Source organism: Grampus griseus, assembly GCF_964374135.1.
Source record: "Grampus griseus genome assembly, chromosome: 1".
Taxonomy (NCBI): domain Eukaryota; kingdom Metazoa; phylum Chordata; class Mammalia; order Artiodactyla; family Delphinidae; genus Grampus; species Grampus griseus.
The window spans coordinates 154,948,466-154,973,877 of NC_139017.1; the positions used below are offsets into that span (position 1 = coordinate 154,948,466).

At 41.9% G+C, this 25,412-nt stretch overlaps 1 protein-coding gene and 1 pseudogene across 2 annotated transcripts in view; one reads left to right on the forward strand and one right to left on the reverse strand.

Moving 5' to 3' along the window:
- The window catches only part of LOC309832998 (solute carrier family 28 member 3-like), a 63,855-nt pseudogene extending 46,186 nt beyond the window's left edge, over nucleotides 1-17,669 (reverse strand). The window contains exon 1 of the transcript in view: nucleotides 17,491-17,669. The product of the transcript in view is annotated as a solute carrier family 28 member 3-like (transcript). The remainder of the gene's footprint in view (nucleotides 1-17,490) is intronic.
- The window catches only part of PSMB2 (proteasome 20S subunit beta 2), a 36,684-nt gene continuing 28,802 nt past the window's right edge, over nucleotides 17,531-25,412 (forward strand). The window contains exons 1-3 of the mRNA XM_082669909.1: nucleotides 17,531-17,758; nucleotides 22,137-22,259; nucleotides 25,176-25,246. Coding sequence (XP_082526035.1) covers nucleotides 17,668-17,758; nucleotides 22,137-22,259; nucleotides 25,176-25,246 — 285 coding nt within the window. The 5' untranslated portion in view covers nucleotides 17,531-17,667. The remainder of the gene's footprint in view (nucleotides 17,759-22,136; nucleotides 22,260-25,175; nucleotides 25,247-25,412) is intronic.

Consider the following 25,412-nt stretch of genomic DNA (forward strand, 5'->3'; position numbering starts at 1 on the left):
TGGAAGACTCCAGGAAGGATGCCTTTAGGGAAAAAAAAACGGTGGAATTAATAGATTACTTGATGTGTTTCACCATGTGGAAATTAGCATTTAGAAGGTTTTGCATTCTGTTAAGGAGTTTGGGAAGAATTCATGATAAGGATATAGAAAACTAAGAAAATGGGAGAAAGAGGGACTTCCCTGGTGACGGTGCAGGGAACTCGGAATCGAGCCCTGGTCCGGGAAGATCCCACATGTTGTGGAGCAGCTAAGCCCGTGCGCCACAACTACCGAAGCCTGCGCGCCTAGAGCCTGCACACCACAATGAAGAGTAGCCCCCGCTTGCCGCAACTAGAGATAGCCCACACGTGGCAACGAAGAACCAGTGCAGCCAAAAATAAATAAATAAATAAATAAAATTAAATTAAAAAAAGAATCTTTAAAAAAAAGAAAATGGGAGAAAGAAAAAAAGCCATTAACATAAGGAAAGACAGAAAAATCTGTACAAGAAACATTACACAGCATTAGTTTTGGCAGTGAACCATGTGTGCAAAATCAATAAGGCAAATCCTGAATGTTGATTTGATGAAAATTGTTATATAATTATACTAGAAGGATGCAAGAGGGAGAGGTGTGGGTGTGCTACAAGAATATTAAATTATTATCTTTTATAGTAGATTAAGAACTAACATAAAAAGCATATTATTTAGATGCTCAGAGGTAAATACCAGTAGGCACAGCTAAAGTGATTTCAAATGGTTGCCTTGAGGAGTAAGACTTGTGTGTGGGGTATGGACTACTGTCTTTTGTGATAAGACTTGTAGTACTGGTTGGCTTTTTAAAACTATGTACATGTATTGATTTACTTTAAAAAAAAAAAGAAACGTACGATGGAATATTATTCAGCCTTAAAAAAGAAGAAAATCCTGACAATGCTACAATATTGATGAACCTTGAGGACATTACGCTAAGTGAAATAAGTCAGTTACAATAAAAGACAAATACTGTGTAATGCCACTTATATGAGGTAGAGTAGTCAAATTCACAGAGACAGAAAGTAGAATGCTGGCTGCCAGGGGCTAGGGGGCAGGGGGAATGGGGTTATTGTTTAATGAATATGGAGTTTCAGTTTTGCAAGATGAAAAGAGTTCTAGAGATGGATGGTGGTAATGGTCACACAACAATGTGAATGTACTTAATACTGCTGAATTGCACACTTAAAAATGATTAAGATAGTAAATTTTATGTTTATTTTGCCACAATGTAAAATATATAAGTAAATTTTAAATTGGTTAATATGGTAAATTTTGTTATATATATTTTACTACAAATAAATTTTTAATTAAAATAAAGAATGCAGCCTTTGACTTAGATTTCCAAAAGGTTAAGTGTAGGATTAGAATGTAGGGATTAAATGTAAACTCCAAGAGAACAGGGAGTTTTGTCTGTTGCTCACTGCTATGTCCCTGGAGCCTAGTATAGTAGTGACTCAATAAACAAGTACAGTAAGTAGTCAATAAATGCTATTTTATTCTCTGTATTTGTCTTCAGGGCACATCCCTTCATTCTGGAGCAATAGCATTACTTCTTATCATGCATGTGCACATGTGCACACACATGCACACAAGTATGCAGTAAGTCTCAGGGCATATTCCTTCAAGTACTTGCTGAACGAATTAGGAATGACTCTGCAAGACAAGCATTATCCCATTTTTCAGATGAAGAAATTGAGGCCATATAGCCCATAAATGGGATTCCAATCTTGGTCTTCAGACTCCAAGTCTGGTGTTCTTCCTTCAGCAGCCGACAGTTGAAGAATTGTAAAAGCACAGAGCTGAGAAATCACCTAGATTTAATGGGAATGACAAATGGATCTGTTTGGCTGGAAAAGAGGAGGACTCATGCAGGGGAGGAGTGGGCAACAACTCTGGAGATGTGAATGCTTGTCAGATGGTGGGGGAGAGACTTGAATGTCAAGTGAAGGGGCCTGGAAATTATTCAAAAGCAATGTAGAGTCATTGAAAATCTTCCTATGAAAGGCCTTTTAGGATGCTTCATTTGGCAGCAGTATGCAGAGTGTACTGGAGTGGGAGACTGGGACATAAACACTTCTTAGGAGGTTGCCACAATGAAATGATAATGTTCTACTGGCATGATGGAGGCAGTGGCAGGAATAATGAAAAAATAAATGAAATTTATAAACCTCTAGTCAGACTAATCAGAAAAAATGGAGAGAGTATACAAATTACCAACAGCAATATCAGGAAACAGAGAAAGGTTAATCACTACAAATCCTAGAAAAATTAAAAGGATAATAAGGGGGTACCATGAACAACCTTACACAAATAAATTTGACAACTTGGATAAAAATACGATTTCCTTGAATTACTCAAGAAGAAATAGATAGCTTGAATAGCCCCATGTCTGTTAAAAAAACCACAACTTGGGCTTCCCTGGTGGCGCAGTGGTTGAGAATCTGCCTGCTAATGCAGGGGACACGGGTTCGAGCCCTGGTCTGGGAAGATCCCACATGCCGTGGAGCAACTAGGCCAGTGAGCCACAACTACTGAGCCTGCGTGTCTGGAGCCTGTGCTCCGCAACAAGAGAGGTCCCGATAGTGAGGGGCCTGCGCACTGCGATGAAGAGTGGCCCCCGCTTGCCACAACTAGAGAAAGCCCTAGCACAGAAACGAAGACCCAATACAGTCAAAAATAAATAAATAAATTAATAAATTAAAAAAAAAAAAAAGAAACCACATCTTGTTTTAAGGTAAAGGGGGATGTGCCTATTACTTCCCACTGTTGGTTGCATCAAGTCTCAGCACTCAGTTCCACCATCTCACTCATCTGGCTCATTCGAAGACTAGCTTAAGCTAGTTTGAAATAGGTCTCCATTTCTTGTAGTCAGAAGAATCTTGACTAATCTACTGTCTTAAAGACTACTTCCAGGACAACAGAGCCTCTGGCATCTGTTCGTGGTGCTGACTGTGTGCCCCTATTCACTTCTTCAGCATGGAGTCAGGGACGTGAAATTCATCCTCAACCACAGGCACTCTGGACACTGTGGGCTCTGTCCATGGTCCTGACCACAATCCTCATTTGCCACTACAGCCCTAGGAGTCAGTAACAGAGCTTAGTCACACTTTCCAAATTTGGGAACTCAAGAACCCCCCACTCTCTGGCTGTAGCCACCTTTGATGGTCCTGAAGTGCCCAATTCAGGCAAGGCTGAGGCCAAGCTCTGGTAACAGAAGGCATAAACAACTTGGGGCAGAAGGCCAGCCATCAGTAGGCAAGTCCAGGCCCCTAAGGAGAAGTCTGGCAAGATCGAGGCAGAAAATCAAGGCCACTACCAACTGGGCAGAGCTCCAGCCTTGGAGGAACAGGAGAGAAAACTAATGAAGGAAGTCTGCCATGTGGACCAAGTACACCTGGAGGCAGTGAAAGAGGTCACAGCCTGACAGGCACAAGAACGCCCAGGGCATCCCTAGATACCATGTGACAAGCTTAGGATAGAACCTCTAAATCCAGATAGACTGGTGGTGCGGGGTGTGGGGGTGGTGATGAATCTGAGCCTGTTTGGTTCCCTTGCTGGAACTTGACTGTTCACTCACCCAAAGGCAGCTCAATACTATGGGCTGAGCTGCCTTGGAGGCAGAACTTCTCCAGGTCAGGGAAAACACTGAGGCTTTTGTTGTCACTTGCGCATGACACTCAAATGATGAAAAGGGAGATAGAAGTTGGATCAACCAGAGAAGGCTTCCCAGAGTGGGTGCCTCTTGAGGAGAGTGGAGAGTCAATTTCCAAATAACATTCCTACTATGTGTCAGGGACTGCAAAATACTTTTTCACACACTTTCTTTTTTTTTTTTTATAAATTTATTTTATTATTTATTTTTGGCTGCATTGGGTCTTTGTTGCTGTGTGCGGGCTTTCTCTAGTTGCAGCAAGCGGGGGCTACTCTTCATTGTGGTGCATGGGATTCTCGTTGCAGTGGTTTCACTTGTTGCAGAGCACGGGCTCTAGGCGCACGGGCTTCAGTAGTTGTGGCATGTGGGCTCATTAGTTGTGGCTCGCAGGCTCTAGAGCGCAGGCTCAGTAGTTGTAGTGCACGGGCTTAGTTGCTCAGCCGCATGTGGGATCTTCCCGGACCAGGGCTCGAACCTGTGTCTCCTGCATTGGCAGGTGGATTTTTAACCACTGCGCCACTAGGGAAGTCCCCACACACTTCCTTTTTTAATCCAAACAATCCAGTGAGAAAGCTATTTTTATCCTGTACTGTATTAGTCAGGGCTCTCCAAGAACAGACACAATAGGATATACATATTCACATATATGAGGATATTTATTATAGTAATTGGCTCACATGGTTATGGAGGCTGAGAAGTCCCACAATATGTTGTTTGCAAGCTGAAGCACCAGGAATGCTGGTGGTATAATTCAGCCTGAGTCCGAAGGCCTGAGAACCAAGAGCTCTGATGTCTAAGGGCAGGAGAAAATGGATGTCTCAACTTAAGAAGAGAGAGAGAGAGAGAGAGAGAGACAGAGAATTTACCCTTCCTCCATCTTTCTGTTCTATTTGCGCCTATCAACAGATTGGATGATGTCCACCCACGCTGGTGAAGGTAGACCCTGTTTACTCAGTCTACTGATTCAAATGCTAATCTCTTCTGTAAACACCCTCACAGGCTTACTCAGAAATGTTTTACCAGCTATCTGGGCATCTCTTAGCCCAGTCAAGTTGACACACAAAATTAACCTTCACACATATGCATAGGGAAACCGGAGCCCAGAGGGGTAAATGATTTGCCTAAGGTCACACGGTCAATATGTGTCAGAGCCCTTGCTTTTTCCATTGCATGGTGTAAGCTCCAACTTGAACCCTGCACCCACTCACTCACACTTTATCCTCCAAGCAGGCAGTGCATTTTGGAAAGGCCAGCTGCCTTTCTACCAGCTGCACTTAGCATAGCTGAATGAGGTAAGTACCAGCCATGCCTCCTCTTTTGGTCAAAAGCAGGTAGAGGAGCTCTGAGCACACATTAGGCCTGGCAGCTGGAGGAGGTTTGGAGACTTCAGGTAGCAGGGAGGGGGAGGAAACCTCTGTGGAGGGAGGAAGCTGGTGGGGATGGAGGTGGGAGAGGACTGGTTCCCTGCTGCTCCCAGAATGATTCTCACCTGCCAATCGATGGCCGGAGACTCACACAAGTGCTAATCAGCTCCATTGACACACACAGGTTGGGGCTACAATCCATTTTCACATGAAATGGCAGATCAATTCCTCATTCTCTGTAGTCCCTGACCAGCTTCATCAGGCCATCCATCCCTGAGGAGCTGAGATGCTGAATTAACTCTCTGCGTCTCCAGCCACCTGCAAGCTTTGGCGTTCTCTATATTTTCCCCAGATACAATCTCACTCACTGCTACCATTGCCAGGTAGCAGTACAGTGGAACTCTGGGCTGGGCATCCAACAGATCTGGGTTCCAGTTTCAGATCAGCACCTAACTGTGTGACTTTGGACAAGTCACCTCACCTCTTCCAACTTCAATATTTCTCAGCTGTGTAATGAGGATAAAAATTTCCGATCTGCAGGGTCATTGTGAGGATCCCAGCTATATCTACTGAATGTAAAGTTGGGAAACACTGCAAAATGTAGCTAATATAAGGCACAGGCTAGAAGAATAGGTTATTTTCCCAAACCTGGTCTTCCCCCTTCACCCCAAGCCCTATGCTTGAGATCTGACAATTCTGGGAGGGAAGGTCTGTTGACACAGCTCTAGGAGAGGCTTATCTCCTCTCTTGGGTTATGTTAAGTAGTCAAAAACAGCTCTTGGGTCCTTGTTTTCCTGGCATGATCAGATCTTCTGGTGAGGGCCACTGGGTTCTGGAAACTGAGATTGGAAGTAGCAGAAACCAGGCAGGAGCTGAACTCAGCTAAGCCTGGTGGAGTGCCTGTGGAAAGGATGTGTCTAAGACTCTGGGTAAATTTCTGGGTTTACATCCTACTCACAAAAAATAAATCTCACCCATAAGGACAGATACTTTGTCAGTACTCATCAGTTTTATTTAATTTCTGGGGAAAGGACCATGTTCTAGAGGTGCCCTTCATATTCTTCTCATGGATATCCTCTTCCAAAAGCAGGAGTCCTCTGAATCCCTCAATCCTACCTCCTAGTCATAGATGATTAGATGGGAGTAGGGAACAGTTGCTTAAAGCTGGGCCAGTCAGATTCTTTCTCGCTTCCCATGTATTGGGGCAGCCATAATAGTATATGTGGAAACAGGAAGCCAGTCTCTGGGAGAAGAATGGAGCAGACATGCAGAAAACCATAGAGGCAGAAAATTAGGAGGCTCTAAGAGACAGAAATGACGAGGTTACTGTTGATTTCTTAGTTACCAATCATATTGACTGGACTTGTTGGAGGTGGGTTCAATGAGTTTCTCCTGTGTTCTTCCAATGTAAAAACACACTTTATTAAGCTGGATTGGGCAGATTTCTCTTCCTTGCTGCCAAATAGCCCTCTAGAGCAGACCTCAAGTGTGCCACCAGTGCCCTAACTTTTTCTTTTTTAGACACCTACTGCTAATATTGACACGTTAAGTGGGACAATTACTAAAAACCGAAATGGAAGTTGTTTGGCCGTGGAACAACTCTACCAAAGTGCTTCTGAATTAGCATCTGTACACCCCATGTATCCTGGAGGTGGAGTACCAATCATTCACTCATTCAAAAAGTATTCAGTAAATACCAAGTAACACAGTTCCAGGTACCCTACTACGGACTGTGGATACAATGAGAGCGATACAAACTCTCTGTTCATATGAAGCTTGCATTCTGTTGGGCCCACTTTTTCCCATATAGAAAATGGAAATAGTAGCAGTATTAAATAACCAAAACACATTTGATTTAAACACGATAATCAAACAATTTAAATACATACATACGACTTAATATATCTTAAAAGCTGTAATAGGTTCTCTTCATAAACAAATTACCTCATTTAATTCTTACATCATCCTTATAGGTAGATACTATTATCATCTCTGTTTTACAGATTAGAAAATGGAGGCACAGAGAACTTAAGTAACCTACCCAAGGTCACACAGTTAAGTGTTGAATCTGGGATTTGAACCCAGTCTGCTTGGTGCTAATCACCCATGCACTTAACCATTACATCATACCATCAGTACAAATGAATAACATCCTAAGTCAGAGATGAATCTGCATCAGTTCCCCTGGTCTCACCTGGGCCCATTTCCCCAGATGAGAGTCAGGAAGCTGAGCAGATCTAACAGGTCGTGAAGAGCGGAGCGCTTCATCAGCTACCTCTGGAGCCAAAGCAGTGAACAAAACTTGGGTCCAGGGTACTGGAAAGGAGCTCTGGCCACTGCTCATCCTACCTTGGGCTCTGCACAGCCATCTGAACTCCCCAGACCTGCCTGCATGCTGATCTCTCCAGGGAGCTTCCTGGTGAGAGATGCTAAATCACTCACATGGATAGCTGCTTGGCAAATGCCTCAAAGAGCAGGCTGCCTAGCCCAGGGCCTGCATCTTCTGACTGTGCTCTTGCTTCTTTTTCTTCCAGAGCATTTATCGCCAGTTGCTCTGATTCAGAAGTTTTCTCACATCCATGCCTTCCTTATCAGCCTCTGTCCTGACTGCATTGTTTCCCACCGGGTGATGCTAACAGCCCCCTCATTGGTCTTCTGGGGTCAAGTCTCTTTCCCTCCAATTCTTCCTCTTCACAACAGCCACAACAACTTTTCTCAAACGGATCCTTGACTGAGTCATGCTCTTGCTTTAAAAGCAATGCCTCCCTTTAGGATGTTCCCTTTAGTGGAAACATTTCTTGAAGATGCCATCTGTTGGAAACCTCAATACCATTACATTGTTTGGAATGTTTTTCTTTACACCCTTGACTTTCTACCCTGTCAACCTGATGAGATCTTAGCCAGTTGGTTTTACTTACCAAACACTTACGTAGTATTGTGTGTTACTACTTATGCAGTAATAGTGCTATGTTCTAAACACCTTACAAATAATCTTTACAACACCCCCATAAGGAAGGTACTGTTATTAACCCATTTTAAAGATAAGGGAACTAAGGCATAGAGAAGTCAAGTAACCTGTCCCAAACCACACAGAGTTGGTATTTAGACCCAGGCACTCTGAATCTAGACTCCATGTTCTTAACCAGTTAATTAATTAATCAATCAATCCATTCACTCATTTATTTATTCTTCATTGAAACATATTTATTGAGCACTCACTATGGCCAATCATTTTTCTAGGCACCGAGAATCCATCCACCTACAACAGCAATCTGTACAATCCTATATTGGAATTATTTGTTGATCTCTCTCTTCTCTGGTGCCTCCTTCTTGAAACTGTTCGTGTTTGTAACTCCTTTAGAATCTTGCACAGTACGTGGCAGGCAGTTTGTCCTCAGCAAATGTGTTTCACAGGAATAAATGAATAGTTAATCAAGAATGGTGCTGACAGTAATGATAATGTCAACCATTCAGTGTGTGACTATGACAGTGTGGGCCAGGGGCCAGCTACATCATCACAGTTGAGCCCTAGGCCAAGAGGCTCCTGGGGAGATGACAAGTACCTTCTGCGTGTAGACCAAGCCGTTGTCACTGTGATTATTTCTGCCATTAGTGTTTGTGTTATGCTACAGTGTGGCAGGTACCAGCAGCAAGTTGGCCTGCCATACTTCCTCAGGGCAGGAGAAGCATCAGGGAAGCAAATGCTTTCAGAAGATGAGCAGGAAGGAGGACCAGGCTCAGGAAGGGCTTTTAGCCCAGAGTCTCAACAATTCAAACATCAGTTCTGGGTGGCTGGAGTCAGGGCATATTTGTATCCTACTCTTGTCTCCACAGTCCAAAGCCCTAGATATATCAGAGAGCAGGAATACAGAAGCGAGTGCTTTGGAGCAGGAACCATTAGGTTAAAGGGCCCTAATCAAGAGAGCTCATCAACTTTCATTGACTCAGAGCCTGAGTGGGTGATGGGATAGTTAGGGGTGGGCTCCAGGTGGAAGATGGATTTGGGATGAGAATGCGAGGGGGACAGGTAAGGCAGAGCTTAACATGGTCCTGAATTCCTTTATTTTTCCAAGCCCTGGGAGGAGATACACCAGGCTTCCTGGTTCTGTTTAATCTCCTTGGGGACGAAAAATCAGATGGCACAAATGATACTTCTGATGTTTATGCAGAATTCTCATAAGTCCTCTATGACTTTTCCTAAAGGATCCCAGAATCACTGTATTTAATGATTACAGGCTTCTTGGGTCACTGGAATTCTCTAAAAGTCATCAGGTCCTTTCCCCTGCCTCTGGGCAAGAGGTTAAAACAGTTATAGGTGGTAAATGGAAATTATGTGCCAGGGACATGCTTGGTGCTGTCAGTTTCAGACAGTACAAGACAGCAACAGGTCTCTGATTATGGACCACTTCAAGTCTACTGGGGCTGCGTCAGCTCCTGTGGGACCTAAAAGAAGAGTTGTGTTTTTGGCCATCAGCAGATGTGACCACTTTGGTCCCTGGGGGTAATGCAAGGAGGAGAAAGGTGTCATTTGTCTGACAGCTTCCAGGATGCTGCAGCCTGCTTCTGAAAACACCAGCCAGCCCTGGTGTTTGTGTTTTAGGCCAATCACACAACCCAGGGATGGGGAGGTATGGGAGATTTTCCAGGAAAAATTCTTTCTTTCCTGATGGAGAAGCTAAGGCCTGGAGCACAAGATGTATTCATAGAGTTTGTCCAGTCCCTAGGTTCCTTATTTTTAATTTAACCTCTTCCCTAGGACTGGCTCCATCCCAAAGCCTTCTCACTGAAAGCGAAACTTCTTTTTCCCAGGTCAGTAGTGGGGAAGCAGAAAAGAGAATTTGAAATTTGAGAAGGTTCTTATCTGTCCTGCATCTTTTTCTCTAAGATTGCTTCTATCACCTCAGGGTACCTTGCCCAGGAAGGACATTGCTTTTTGGGGTTTTCATTCCAAATCCATGCAGTTCACCCATTTGTACTTTAATCTTTCTCTGTTTACCCCAAACATACCCTCATTCATCCCTGGCCTTCTCCCCTGCCCTTCCTCTCCAGTTGAGGCTTGGTTGGGCTGCCTTCTGCCTTCTATGCTTTGGTTGGTACCCTGCATTCTGTCTGGACTGACTCCCCTCTGGCCTAACCTCTCCTGTAATGAACTTCCTTCTGGTATATCCTTGGTACATCCACCTCCCACAGTGGTGAATGGCTCTGATGGATAGTTTTTTTTTTTTTTTTTTTACGGTACGCGGCCCTCTCACTGTTGTGGCCTCTCCCGTTGCGGAGCACAGGCTCCGGATGCACAGGCTCAGCGGCCATGGCTCACAGGCCCAGCCGCTCCGCGGCATGTGGGATCTTCCCGGACCGGGGCACGAACCCGCGTCCCCTGCATCGGCAGGCGGACTCTCAACCACTGCGCCACCAGGGAAGCCCTGATGGATAGTTCTTACTATGCATTGATTGGCCATTTGCATAACTACCAGACAGCTCTGGGACTTGAACAGCTAACTTTGAAGATGGTGAATACGTAATAATGATATCATTTATTAAATGCATACTGTATGCCAGACACTAGGCTAAACACTTTGTTTTATCTCATTTCATCCTCACAACAGCTCTCTGAGGTAAGTACTATCACGTTCATTCCTCATTTTATAGGTAATGAAATTAAGACTCAAAAAAGTTGAACATCTTGGTCAAGATGATCCAGCTAGTAAGTGGTAGAGCCAGGACTGAAACTTGGGTTTGTTTTATTTCTAAATATAAGCTTTTAACCACTATTTGCACTGTCTATCCAAGTTGGAGGAATTGAGTTTTCTGGAACGTGACAAACTTCAGTGGTAAAAGCATAGAGACCATTTTATGGAAACGTGTGTTTGGAAGAAATCTTCCTGACCTGATGCAGAAGGTGCTAAACAGAAATGTGATGAGGAGAGATGAACATCCAGGCTGAAGTAAAAGTAGATACCATGAAGGCCAAAGATGTGATATAGAAAGGTGCCTTGTAGAAAAGGACGAGGATTTAGAAATGCTGCTTATGATTTCAAGTGTCTAATCATCAATAAAATATGGATGACAAAAAATGAACTGTTTAAATGACCTATTTATCCATCTGGGGTGGACAACCTCAGAGGTACCACCAAGGCTGAGAAGAATGGGACTTGAATGTGTAAGAGAGTGGTTTATACAGAGTGGGCCCGATAAGCCCAGAACCTTGGGAGTATCAGGGCCCGTTCCAGAGGGGCAGGGAGCATATGCCAGATGTAATCAAGGAGGCAAGGGCATCACTGAGAGGTGAAGCCAAGGATAACTAATGAATATCAGTGGCTGAATATCGCGACCAACCTATGAGGAAAAGGTAGGGCCAAAAGGGAAGCTATAGTCACTGAAGGTCAGTCAGAATGTACCAAGGGAATGGGCTCTGACTGGCAGAAGCAAATGAAACAGGAAACATGGAAGACTGAAGAGGGGGACAGTCATTCAGTTAAGCATGGTTCTGGTAGATGGTGCCTTGCTATTAAGAGACAGTTTCCTATCACATTGTGGATTGTTTTAAAAGTGCTGACTTGCATCTGGTAATGGAAGGATGTACCTTGTTCAGAATAAATTCATCTGCTGGAAGGGGTGTGGTGCAAACCACAGGACAAGAGATATACACCTGTAATGGGTGTGAATTTTACCCTACAACTGTCACACGTAAGAAGCGGTGCATTTTTCTACATTAGATAAATATCACGTGAGCCCTCACTCACCCTGGTTAATAAGAAATTCAATTTCAGAAATGTTTTTGGGGACTCTCCCTCTCCCTAAGACCACACAAAAATTCTGAGCAATGTACCGTGGCTTGGATTAGGTTTCCTAGAAGCAGAGTCTGAGACAGGGATTCTTGTTCAAGTGACTTATTCGGGGAGTGATTTCTGGAGAGAGGGTGTGAGAGAAGCAGGATGGGACAGAGAGTAAAAAGCTGGAAAGAATGTGGTCTCAGCTGATTCTACAAGAAAGCGCTGGAGCACAAAATAGAACTCAGAATTAGTTACCCATTGAGGCAAAAGAGCCAGTCTTTTGTATCCCTGTGTCAATGAGTTATTGCTCAAGGTGCGATGCAGCCTCCCGAGTGAGGGGAAGACAGTTCTCTAGAAGAGAGAGCAGCTGTTCTGGGCTGAATGTTTGTGTCCCCCACAAAATTCATATGTTAAAGCCCTAACCCCCAATGTGATTATACTTGGAGACAGAACGTTTGCACGGAGGTAATTAGGGTTAGATTAGGTCATGAGTGTTTGCCTTCATGATGGGCTGAGAGGTCTTATAAGAAGAGAAGAGGAAGATTCTCTCTCTCTCCACACAGAGGAAAGGCCATGTAAGGAGACAGTGAGAAGTCAGTCATCTGTAACCCTGGAAAAGAGCTCTCACCAGGAACTGAACCGTGTTGGCACCTTGATCTTGGACTTACTAGCTTCCAGAAGTGAGAAAATAAATTTATGTTGTTTAAGCCACCCAGGCCGTAATATTTTGTATGGTAGCCCAAGCAAATTAATACAGCAGCTGTGAGTTGTTATTAACCAACATACCTGGGGGATGTTTACCCTAATAAAGCCTCTATAGTCCATCCCTTGCCCCAGTCAGCTCCACTTTTTTCTCATATTAATTTCACTCTGTCCAGGCATAGCTTCTCCAGGACCCTGGTTGGTCACAAAGCTGAGGAAACTTACAAGAGGAGGGTTAGTGGAATGAACGATAGCCCCTGTTGCTGCATTTGGTCCATGAGCTGTAACTGACACTCATCATCTCCCTCTACCATCACTCATTTTATTTTTTATTATTATTAAAAATTTAAAATAATTTATTATTATTATTTTTTGGGGCTGTGTTGGGTCTTCATTGCTGTGCGCGGGCTTTCTCTAGTTGCGGCGAGCGGGGGCTACTCTTCGTTGCCGTGCACAGGCTTCTCATTGCAGTAGCTTCTCTTGTTGCGGAGCATGGCTCCAGGCACGCACGCTGGCTTCAGTAGTTGTGGCTCACGGGCCCTAGAGTGCAGGCTCAGTAGTTGTGGCGCACAGGCTTAGTTGCTAGGCAGCATGTGGGATCTTCCCGGACCAGGGCGTGAGCCCATGACCCCTGCATTGGCAGGCAGGTTCTTAACCACTGTGCTACCAGGGAAGTCCCACCACCACTCATTTTAGATCTCCCTCCCCTTTGGCTTACCTGGTAAGTTGACCCACATCCTAATTTCTTTTTCCCTCCAGCTTCATTGAGATATAATTGACATATAATACTGTTTAAGTCTAAGGTGTATAATGTGATAATTTGATACACGTCCATACTCTCATTTCTAAGGTGTCTGGTCTCCTGGTCACCAGACTCTTACCAGGCCATGGTTGCTATAATTGCCCACTTATAGTTCAACTGGGCATAGGAGTACCAAGAGATGCCCCAGTAGATCACCTGAGTGCTAAACATATTCCTCTGTGCCCTCATTATGTAGCAGCAGCCCTATCTCCTCATGATGATTAGGATCAATTATCCCTGCCAACTATTTTTGCAGTTTACTTGCGATCTCTGGACCTGCTCAGACGTGATCCTAGAAGTATCACTTTCATTTCATGATGTATTACTGCTGGGCCCACTTCACCTTATAATCTGGGGAGTTAGATAGAACTCAGGTCATAACGAGAAGTTCTAACTATATGGTCATTTGATGTCCTATGATCAGACACTTCTACCAAGATGGTATGCCCTTGCTCTAGAATCATAGAGGTCTGAGCTACAACTCTCCCACTGTGGATTAACAGAAGTTCCAAATGGCATATTTCTTTACCAAAGACAACTCTAGTAACATGCAGTCAACTGAGAGCAAATGGCCCAAGTAGCCAGGCTGCTTATATTGTAGCTTGACACTGCTGAAGAGCACTTTCTTGTTCTGGACCCACTCAAAGCTAGAGACCCTCCACATGTCGATAGATGAGACCACCAATCAATATCTAAAACAAAAAATACAAAGCTTAATGTATTGCTTACTTAAGTACATGCTGATCAGGCTTAGTTTCTCCAAGAAGAGCAGACTGCTGATCTTAGAGTTTTGGGAAAGCATGGAATTCAGAGATGGGTGGATTTTCAGAGGCATGAGGGGGTTGACATAATCCTAATAAGTGTGGTTACTTGGGTGAGTCTGTTCATTAGTTGGCATTCAGAAGTATGTTCATTGGAATCAGTCAAATCTTGATTGGCTGACTTTTAGAGATAAGGAGTTGTCACTGAGTGGCTTGCAAAAACATGTGCATTAGGTAATTGATATATCAATATTGATTGATTAAAAAAACCATTCTGGTGATTTGTTACCAAGGGTATAGAACTCTCATTTATTGATTAGACAGGTTTGAAACAGATTCTTGCTTGATACCATCACCTCAGAAAACAATCAGTCTTTTCATAATAATGTGGGAACTTTTAAATTCTGTTTTCCCTTTTGATTTTCACTCAGCCAAAACTCATAAAAGGAATTTTGAAGTCAGTGGAGAAATGTGATCCAAGATTTCTCAGGCTTTACCAAGAAAACATGTTCAAACAACTCCTTGAGTCTACCTTAGATAGCCAGGCTGTGTCTTCTTTTAGCTTAGATGTAAATTGTTCCATTTCTCTGTGATGTTAATTGATGTACAATATGAAGTTGGGGCCAGATTTTGTGTACCTATGACGTGATATGTGAACTTCTCCATAATTTTGTTTTTCTGTTCTATAAGAGATTCTTGCCTAAGGACTTTAGACACAGCAGCTTGTTAACATTAATATCTGCTAAAGAATTCCTTTTAGCTTCTGTAGTAGGAGAAGGGGAGTAACAGAAGCAAGATAGGGCAGGGAATAAAGCTAAGCAAGAATGTGATCTTGGCTGGAGCTTAGCTTTAGACTGATCCACAGGGAAACTCTGGAGGACAAATTATATCCCACTTTAAGTTAAGGGAATTGACCTTTTATCCCTGTGTCAGTCAGTCAATGGCTGGGGAGTGGGAATAGGTGCATAGCCTCGCAGGCGAAGATGCTTCTCATGTGGTTAAGGGAAATTCTCTGAAGAAAGGCAAAGCTGTGAGTTTTTATTAATGAAGATTTACAGCAGCTAGGGGATGGCAGCTACCATAAATAGGTAAAAAGGTTATGGGCAGGGCATCAACAGTATCTGATACATTAACATCTCTGAATATTTAGGGGTGGGCCACTGATCTCCAGTCTATCTTTGTCCCAACCTTACTATCTAAGCTCACAGAGTCTTTTGAGTATGGGGTGTGCTGATGCTTCCATGTCAAGCTTGGGAGTCTTGGCAAGGCTGGTAGCCTCCCGTAGTATGGCCACATTCCCTAGGTACAATGTGGTCATTCTTCCTTATGGTCCTGCTAAACTTCCCAGGGTTCATGTAGGAGCAGGATATGATTTCTTATACTCATGGAGCCAACCAAACCTGCAACTCCTTCCCATCTCAAGAGAAATACAAAGCAAATCTCTCTCCTAAATGTCCCTTTTACAAATAAGGAAACCGAGGCTCAATGAATTTTGCACCAAGGTTGGAAGAGGTGGAGCTGGGACCAGAGTTATTTGTTGATTTACAGGTCTCCCACTACTTCAGGGGTCTGAAAACTATGTTGCATGAGCCAAACCCACCTCTCCCCCTCACCTGTTTTTGTAAATAAAGTTGTATTGGAACATTGCATGTTCACTGATTTATATATTGGCTATGGCTGCTTTTGCACTACAATGGCATCATTGAGTAGTTGTGGCAGATACCTTATGGCCTACAAAGCCCAAAATATTTACTATCTGGCCCTTTACAGAAAAACTGACTACATCATGCTGTTTCTGGAATCTCCACAGACACTTTTTCTAATCTAAGATTTGGTTATTCTAAGACTTTAATTGAAGGAGGGATTCTCCCTAATTCTTAGTAAAATAGAACAAGTTATGTCTTGAAAATCTACTTTCTTTTATATTAATGAGAAGTTAGAGAATCTTTAGTTTGACTTAGCTAGAGGGGATTTCAAGAATCCTGGGGAGGAGGAGGAAAGAGCCGGTTTAAAAGATACTTGGGTCCTTTTTTTTTTTTTTTTTTTTTTGCGGTATGTGGGCCTCTCACTGTTGTGGCCTCTCCCGTTGCGGAGCACAGGCTCCGGACACGCAGGCTCAGCGGCCATGGCTCACAGGCCTAGGCACTCCACGGCATGTGGGATCTTCCCGGACCGGGGCACGAACCCGTGTCCCCTGCATCGGCAGGCGGACTCTCAACCACTGCGCCACCAGGGAAGCCCAACTTGGGTCCTTTTTAAAAATTAGATTTTCCAATTCAGAATTCTGCAGCCTTTATGAATGAATGAATGAATATTGGTATATACAAAGGAAAAAAGTCTGGAAGGATACAGACATTTGCTGAGTAGTTACCTCGAGTGGGAGGAGAAATATTTCACTCTTTGCTTTTGTATTATTTTTGTGTGTGTGTGTATAGTATAACTATGTCATTTTTGCAATTGTAAAACGCAAGCAAAATGACAGAGAAAGAGAAAGAGAAAGGGAGAGAGGCTTGAGAGACTTCTTTCCCAGTGGTGTTTAAAAAAGGATCTTTCTAGGATGATGGATGCATCTGTGTTCGTAGTGGAATGCTTGACTTAATGACCTCACTTGCCTCTGGCATCATCCCGTGATAGATGGGCTGCCCCAAACTCCTCAGGCTCTGTGTTCCTTCATGGGCAGAGAGCTGGAAGAAACATTCAGAAGGGAGTAAGGACTACACATTTCTGCAGAAGCAAGTGAATTGCACGGTTGTGTCTGGAGATACAATTGCAACCGGTTTTCCATTTCTGAGGCAGCTAGTATGGCTAGTATGAAGGCTCAATTGTGAAACCATTCAAATGGCAGAAACTAATCATGGAATATATCAGCTTTCCCCGGAATGGCTGCAACATATAAAGGGATGGCTGTGCTTTTTCCTATTAAAATATGAGTAATACGTGAGCACTGTGAAACATTCAAATAATACGGATGTGTACAAAATAAAAAGTGAAAGTGCTCCCTTCAAATCACCGTTACCAGAGGTAGCAACTACATACAATTTGAGGTTGGAACATCATAAAAAGATCTTTTACGATTTTAGTCTTCATGCTTAGATCTTTAACGCATTCATATTTTACTTTTATGAAACATGTAAAAAGGGGTCCTTTCACGTTTGTATTTTTCCTACTAGCTTGCAGGTAAGGGGTTTCTGGCGATATTTTACCGAGTACCGAAGGGAAACGGCCATCCAGAGACGCATGCCTTTTGGCACACACGTGTGCTCGGCACTTTATATATAGTGCATGACTCCCTCCTCAAGCGAGTTTTAAACTCTCAGTTATAAATAAAGAAACTAGGCATTACATAAGTGAAGTGGTCTGTACTGCCGGGATTGCAAGAGACCTGGACAGGGCCAAGAGGCGAGGAAAGATTTTTCACATACGCCCACTTTCCAAACTCTCGCGACAGTTGTACGTCATCCAAGAGCGCCGTTGGCCGGGACGCTAGCGAGGTCTGTGTCGCGCGGATCTTTGCTCGGTTGTGCTGTCTCACCGGTGAGGTCGAGAAGCCCGCCAGTCCCGGGCTCCATCGAACCTGCAGTCCCCGGCCTCCCGCCACCATGGAGTACCTCATCGGCATCCAGGGCCCTGACTATGTCCTTGTCGCCTCCGACCGGGTGGCCGCTAGCAATATTGTCCAGATGAAGGACGGTGAGAGGAAACATGGGAGGCCCGGGCCTGGGTATAGGGGCAGCCGGGAGGAGTTCGTGGGGGGGCGGTTGGGTGAGTACCAGGGAGGTCTGGGAGGTGGAACCCCGACTGCCCTGGTCTGCACTTGCTTAGTTTTAGAATTAGGAAACAGGAAGACAAATTTAGGGCCTTGACTTTCGCTCCTCCCAGGGCTCCTGGGTCAGTACTCTTCTCTGGCTTTTGCTGAATGCTTGCTGGGCGAGAGTTGCTTAAGGGAATTAAGTTTTTAAGTGTCTAAGCGCCAGCCTGGCTCCAGGATTCCTAGATCCCCTAATCTCTGATAAATTTCCTGTTGTCGGGCTGATGACGTCAGTTTGCTGGCAGCATAAGGTGGGATCTTGGGGAGAGTGAGAGACTGTGGGGCTAGAAACCTGGCATTTGCCTTCCGCGGCCTGTATCTTCCCGAGTCTTAGCTCTGATCCTTCTTTTCCAGGGCACTGGCTGCCTAGTTTTCCTTACATTTATGTAGCTAGGGGAGTTAGGAAACTGGAGCCCTGTCACTTACTTGCTTTATGACTTTGTACAAGTTTTTTCTCAGTGCTCAGATTTCCTCATCTGCTAAATCGGATTAGTAATACCAACCTCAAAAGCTTGTTGGGAGGATTGAGTGAAAAAGTTTTGTGCAAATGTTTAACACCATGACAAATACTTAGTAGTAAACATACTAAGCACTTACGTATGTATTATTTTAAGCAATTTACATTAATTCATTTACCCTTTTGAAATGGGTGCTATTACATTGCCACTTTACAGATGACAGTTCTGAGGCATAGAGGTTAAGAAACTTGCCTAAGGCCACAAGTGGCAGAACCCAGGTTCAAACCTATGCAGTTTGACTCCATATCTTTTGCCATAACTGCTATACTATACTGTCTCCCTACAGTCAGTACTCAATAAATAATTTAAAAAAGATTTTGGTTGCTGATCTGTGGAATTGAAGAGTGGGTTTTCGTGATTGATCATAGGCATACTGCTGTTAAAAGAGTATTATACTTTGGCTCAGATGATTTAATGTTCATTTGATAAATAGGTTTTGGGCACCTGTGTGTCCATTACAGTGCTAGGTGCTAAAGGGATGCAAAGAAGAATAAGATGTTGTCCTTATCTTAGAAGTTACAGTTTAATAAGGGATTCAGATATTAGTACAGATAATTATGACACAAGCTAGAAAATGATGCTGCATATGAAAAGTACAATCAAGCTTCTCAGGTAGTGCAGAGGAAGCAGAGTTGTTTTTAGGTACTCCAGAGGAAGAAGAGATTCTAGTTGTAGAGACTAGGGAAAGCTTTGAGAGCAGATAACAGTTCATTTTGGGCTTAAAGAAAGAAAAATTATTAAATTTTAAAACATTCATGGTATGGATTGTTCCTCAAGTCAAATTATGAAATTCCATGATTAGTTTGTAGAAGTTTTATTTGTAAACCATGTTTTCCAAAAGAGTCAATTTGTTTTTTTGAGGGTAAATCTGTCCATTATTTTGAATATTAAGACCTTTGACATGCAAGTGAGTTTAGCGTGAAGTAGTGTCTAGATAGAGCTATAACAAAGTCAGTACGTTTATAGGTGTTGTTTCATCACATTAATGAGTATGAAATCATTTTGAAAAATAAAATGTGTTTTAAGCCTACCTACATACACAGTACTTCTAGGTGTTATAGGGTATGCAGTGTATTGGGTATAATCCATAAAGGTATCTAAGACATTAAAAAAACAGGAAATAAATACTACAAGATGGTTTTATATGATGAAAGAAGTATCACTAGTAAGTATTAGGTTAATTTTTAAATCAGTGGTTTCAAAAGTAAATCCTTATGGTATTCAGAGAAAAGAAATCACTGTGGTCTATAGAAGAAAGATGAATTTGAGCTAGTTCTTGAAAATGGTTGGAAATAACTGTACTCAGCTCTGATTTTCCCTATAGTGTTTTACGATATAAAAATGTTTATGGGGCTTCCCTGATGGCGCAGTGGTAGAGAGTCCGCCTGCCGATGCAGGGGACATGGGTTCGTGCCCCGGTCCGGGAAGATCCCACATGCCGCGGAGTGGCTAGCTAGACCCGTGAGCCATGGCCGCTGAGCCTGCGTGTCCGGAGCCTGTGCTCCTCAACGGGAGAGGCCACAACAGTGAGAGGCCCGGTTACCGGGAAAAAAAAAAAAAAAAAAAAAGGTTATGGTAGAAGCTTTGGAGTAGCATGAGGACTTTTTCCTACCTTTCTTTTCATGAAGGAACTGTGTAGAGTAGGCAAGAATGCTGAAAATGAATAACCTTTTGAGATTCATTTTTCTCCAGGTATAAAATGAGAGTGATACTTCCAATCAGTTTTTTGGTTTGTCACTTTGTAAGATATTTTGATACTATAGAGGAGATATTTCCCAGAGATTGCTTGCTTATTAAAATGGCACAATTCTTCAGTTTGGTTATATGCCACATTTCATTTCTCTTCTGGCTTGTATAGAATTGCTTTTAAATTACAGTACCTCAGCCCACACAGATTGCTCTTTTTTCTGAATTCCTGTAACATGTATAATCTGAACTACATTGTCTCACACTGAGTATGATAATATTGTACATGTACAGTTTTCCCCACCTATGAGTTAGGCAGGTGTAAGTGATAGTATTACCATATTACACACTTGGAAACTGGCTTAGAAAGGGCAAATAATTTGCCCGAGTTCAGAGTGCTGAACCCAGATTATAACCAAGGTCTATTGGGTTCCAGTCTAGAGTATTGTACACTCAGGTTGCTTATTTTGTTGTCCGTTTGTATCATGTATGTGGATCTTTTAAGTTCTTTGTCAAGGATCAGAAATTTCCTAGAGCTACATAGGCTATTTCCTGCATAACTCAAGGAGTAATTAGCATCTATCACTTTTTTTTTTTTATATCCCCCTTCACCAATCACTGGCCACACAATAGATGTTTAAAAAACACTTTTGGCCTTGAATTAAGTTCATTTCAAAATTGAACAGTTTACTGTCTCAAAATTTAGCATTTCTTCTAATTGTAACATAAATTCTTTGTAAACAAGCTCCCCCCGCCCCCCTGAAATAAGAACAGCTTTTTTTCTCGTTATGATAATAAACTTATTAAGTAATATTCTTACAAAGATGATGCATATTAAGTATAGACATTTTAGGAAATACTCATAAGCATAATGAAGGAAATAAAAATTGCCTGTACTTTTGCCACTGGCAAGAACTCAGATGCCAGTGGCATCTAATTCTCTTTTGGTTCTTTTTCTTTGCATAGATAATATATTTATAAGTGAATTTTTCTCTTTCATAAACAGTTTTGCAAATTAATAGTCTTTAAGTCTCCTGTAGCCTATAACAAATAAAAGTGTGTTTATTTAGGAGTTTCAAGGCAATTTGATACTATCTACAGGCACATTTTATGTGGTCACCCCCCCCCCAAAGTCTAGGAAACCAAATTACTGGTATCTACAACTCTCAAACACTTGTAAAGTACTTAACTGTAGCATTCTGTTTTTAAAATCCTATTAAGAGATTTTGACATTTCAGAAGCTTTCAAACAGGAAGCATGTCTCCCAGGGAAGATTATTCAGCACTATTTGAAAAACGAAAAGTGAAAGTGAGAGTAAGATAGGGAGATTTAGCCTTTTTCTGAAGCTACAGACTGAATATGGAGTTTTCTTCCTTGGGCATTAATTGCTATCTGAATATTTATTTATCTGTTTAATCTGAATGAGTCTGGTTCAGTTAGATAAGATTAGAGCATTGGGATTTTTGAGGTATTTTTAAATAGCTTAGTATTACAATATTTGTTAGAATTTTTGCTTTGGCATTCATTTTAACTTTCTCTTTGCTTTGGAAATGGAGTTGGTTTACTTTCTGTGGTGATTTATATTCTCAGTTGATTTTTTGTTCTTTCTTGACATGGTTCCTTAATTGTAGCACCGGTAGTTTTCATATATGTTTTTGTATGTGTATATGTTATAGTTAACATTTGTATTTGTGGAGACATTTCAGGGCTTTGTAATCATGAGCCTAAAGATAATGGCCATTATTGGCTTGATTCCTTCAGTTTCTTTAATTGTTGTTCATTGTATTTCAAGTGCCTTGATGTTTTTATGTATATTTTCAGTTATCAGCTTTTACATATATTCTCCAGCTGAAATTGATATTAATAAAATATGCAGATGAATTTAACATGCAGAGTGAGAGTAATTGATACAGTTGCCCATTAAAGTCTTCTAAAAACAGTGATTCATAAAATTATTCAGTATAGTAATTGTTAAACCTGTTTATGGTTGCCTATGTAATAAGAATAAATTTCTGATCAGGCAGTTTCTAACAGTGTGTGTTTTTTCTTTGAGCAGATCATGACAAGATGTTTAAGATGAGTGAAAAAATCTTACTCCTATGTGTTGGAGAGGCTGGAGACACTGTACAGTTTGCAGAATATATTCAGAAAAACGTGCAGCTCTATAAGATGCGAAATGGTGGGTAATACTTAGAAAATGGCTTTGGTGGGTTTGTCTTTAAATTTGTATTGAAAGAGAATATTCTCTACTGGCAGTTCTATACATGAGCAAACCAATGTGGTCTTATTTTTATTTGAGTCTTCTTATTTTTGAAGCCTTAGCTAGATCCTCCTTCTGATCCTAAAGATTTTCTACAAAAATCCCAGAGCAGAAAAGAGAACCATTACAACACTAATACTTGGGGGATAAAACTAATACCATCTTGAAAAATGAGCATGTTAATATCAGACTTTTTAAGTGTTAGAGAATGTGATTTGAGCTAAAGTATATCTGAAATCTCAGACCTAAAAGACCTAAGTTAAACTTGGTTTTACTATTTTTTTAATGTGACAAATCACTTATCCTCTCTGAACCTTTATTTTCCTTATCTCTAAAATGGTATTATTGGGAATTCCCTGACGGTCCAGTGGTTAGGGCTCCATGCTTCCATTGCAGGGGGCACGGGTTCAATCCCTGGTCGAGGAATTAAGATCGTGCAAGCCGTGTGGTATGGCCAAAAACCAAACAAACAAACAAATAAAATGGTATTATAATAATATTAATGAATAATATGTATGAAAATGCATATTTGTTTTTAAACAAAATTTAAACTCTGTGTAATTGTAGGAGATTTACTGTGTCATAAAAAGGTTCTGCCTTGCCTCTCTGGTAGGTTCTTGTCTGGGGAGGTAATTAGGATTTTTGTGAGATATTTTGTGAGCTCTCTCTGCGGCTAATGAACTCTTATCCACTGGGAAAGCCTCCCTGTGAAATAATACTAGCCACTAGCCCTCTGATCCAGGGAAGTGTATAGTGATGCTCCAGCAGAAAGAACCTTCCTTCCAGTTACTTACTTCACAGTGCAATAATACTGTTATACACAGCACTGCTATAATGTGGCACTGTGAAGGAGCTTAATTTGAATATAATTGTATGTGTAAAATGACTAGATATGATCTATTTGTATAGTTTTTTAGGCAGCAGACTTAGCATCATGCATTAAATTCTGTAAATATTTTTGAGGGCCTCATCTATGTTAAGCACTCTGCCTAGTACCACAGAGAATTCAAAGATGAATATGGTTCAGTTTCTGCCATTCAGGAACCTAAAGTACATGGTGTTTAGGTTTAAGCAAGTTTAGAATAGTTTAATAATTATTTTTTAACGACTCTACTTATTGCTTGCATGGCCTGCGAAGGATGCCAGTGTTTCTGAAGTACAGTCAGTAGAGCAATACTTCACTGTCCTGTCCCAGGAGAGGGAGGAGGAATAAACAAGAGAGGTTCTGTTACGTAGCTGTCAGGGTCTAAAGTCAGTGCATAAAACAAAAATTGTATGTGACTAAAATTAAGGTAAGTCATATACTAAAAATTGTGTATGACTAAACCCCTTAAGCGGGGGACTTCCCTGGTGGTCCAGTGGTTAAGACTCCACGCTTCCAATGCAGGGAGCGTGGGTTCGATCCCTGGTCGGGGAACTAAGATCCCATATGCTGTGTGGTGCAGCCAAAAAAAAAAACCCTTAAGTTACCTGTCAAGTATAGTTTTGTGCATGTATCCTTACACAGTAACTCTTATGCATATTAAAATTTAAGAACTAAGCCAAAATAAGGGAAAGAAAGAAAAATCTATATGCAGATGATCAGGCATCAGACTCTTCTGTCTTTAAGATAATTGTCAAATCCTTAGTACTGTTTATAGAGGGTTAGGTAGAGAATTGAAAAGCATTCCTGCTTATTCAGAATTGCTTCCATCATAGTTTAACATGTACTAGTAGACTTTTTATAAGGATGAAATTCAGTAATGTATGTGAAAGCACCTAGCATAGACCCTGAAACATAGTAGCTGTTGTATAAATATTTGTTAGAATTTTAATCTACATCTTACCTGCTGTGACGCTGGTGTTTGGAATGTTGTAGGAAATAACCACATGCTCTCTTTCCAAACTGGCATATTCTGTGTGGGTCTACTGAATTGTGGGTCATTCTTGTGTCTTTTGGCACTAGCCCCATTTTACTGGGGAATTAATTCCCAAAGTGAGTGCATTGTTAATGCACACCTGACGCCATTCCTCTGGGCTGTACTTTTGCTGGCATTACAACTTTATTTAGAGGTTTTATGCTGGAGATCCTCTATTTTTTTTTTTTTTTTTTTTGCGGTACGCGGGCCTCTCACTGTTGTGGCCTCTCCCATGGCGGAGCACAGGCTCCGGACGCGCAGGCTCACTGGCCATGGCTCACGGGCCTAGCCGCTCTGCGGCATGTGGGATCTTCCCGGACTGGGGCATGAACCCGTGTCCCCTGCATCGGCAGGCGGACCCTCAACCACTGTGCCACCAGGGAAGCCCGAGATCCTCTATTTTTAAAATATTGTAGATAGTGATAGAAACATTTTTTCCCTGTGGCTTGTACTTTTGAAAATATTACACTTCTTAATAAAATGTCTTTTTTTTTAAAGAAAAGAAAACCTTATAAAGTATGTCTCTGAGGCTATCCTAATTTCCAGCCTCTCTTTTCCCGATATCCCTTTTTATATAAATTTTAAAAATTGTCATCTCAAGACCTCTTTCTTTTTTTCCAACACCTGTGTATTTGTACCTCTTTCCTTCTACAGAGGAAACCACAGTCTGTTGATGAAGGAATAGCTTGAGCAAGGCTATGAATTTGATCTCACTGTAGAATAATTACCTTGGTTCTGTTTTATGAACAGTAATTACTGCCAGTACTAACTAGCTATTTCACAGCCGTTGACAAGAAGTATGATTGCACTCTTTATTCGGTGTATACTCTGAATGTCCAGAGGGTGGTAGGCTGTAAGAACAGGAGTAGTGGAAGGATTTGGGTACTGATATTCCTTCTGCTTCACTTTAAATATGATTATTTATCTTTCATACCAGGTTATGAATTGTCTCCCACAGCAGCAGCTAATTTCACTCGCCGAAACCTGGCTGACTATCTTCGGAGTCGGGTAAGCAATATAGCAAGCAGCCTTAGGAGCAGAGAAATCTGTGCTTCTTTTCTGTTCCTGTTACACACGAGTAGTATTTTTGCCCTATTTGGCCTTCGTGAGCCCTTACCATTGCTACTTGTTATTTTCCAGTCTTGTTGGATTTGTTTTTTCTTTCTGCATAGTT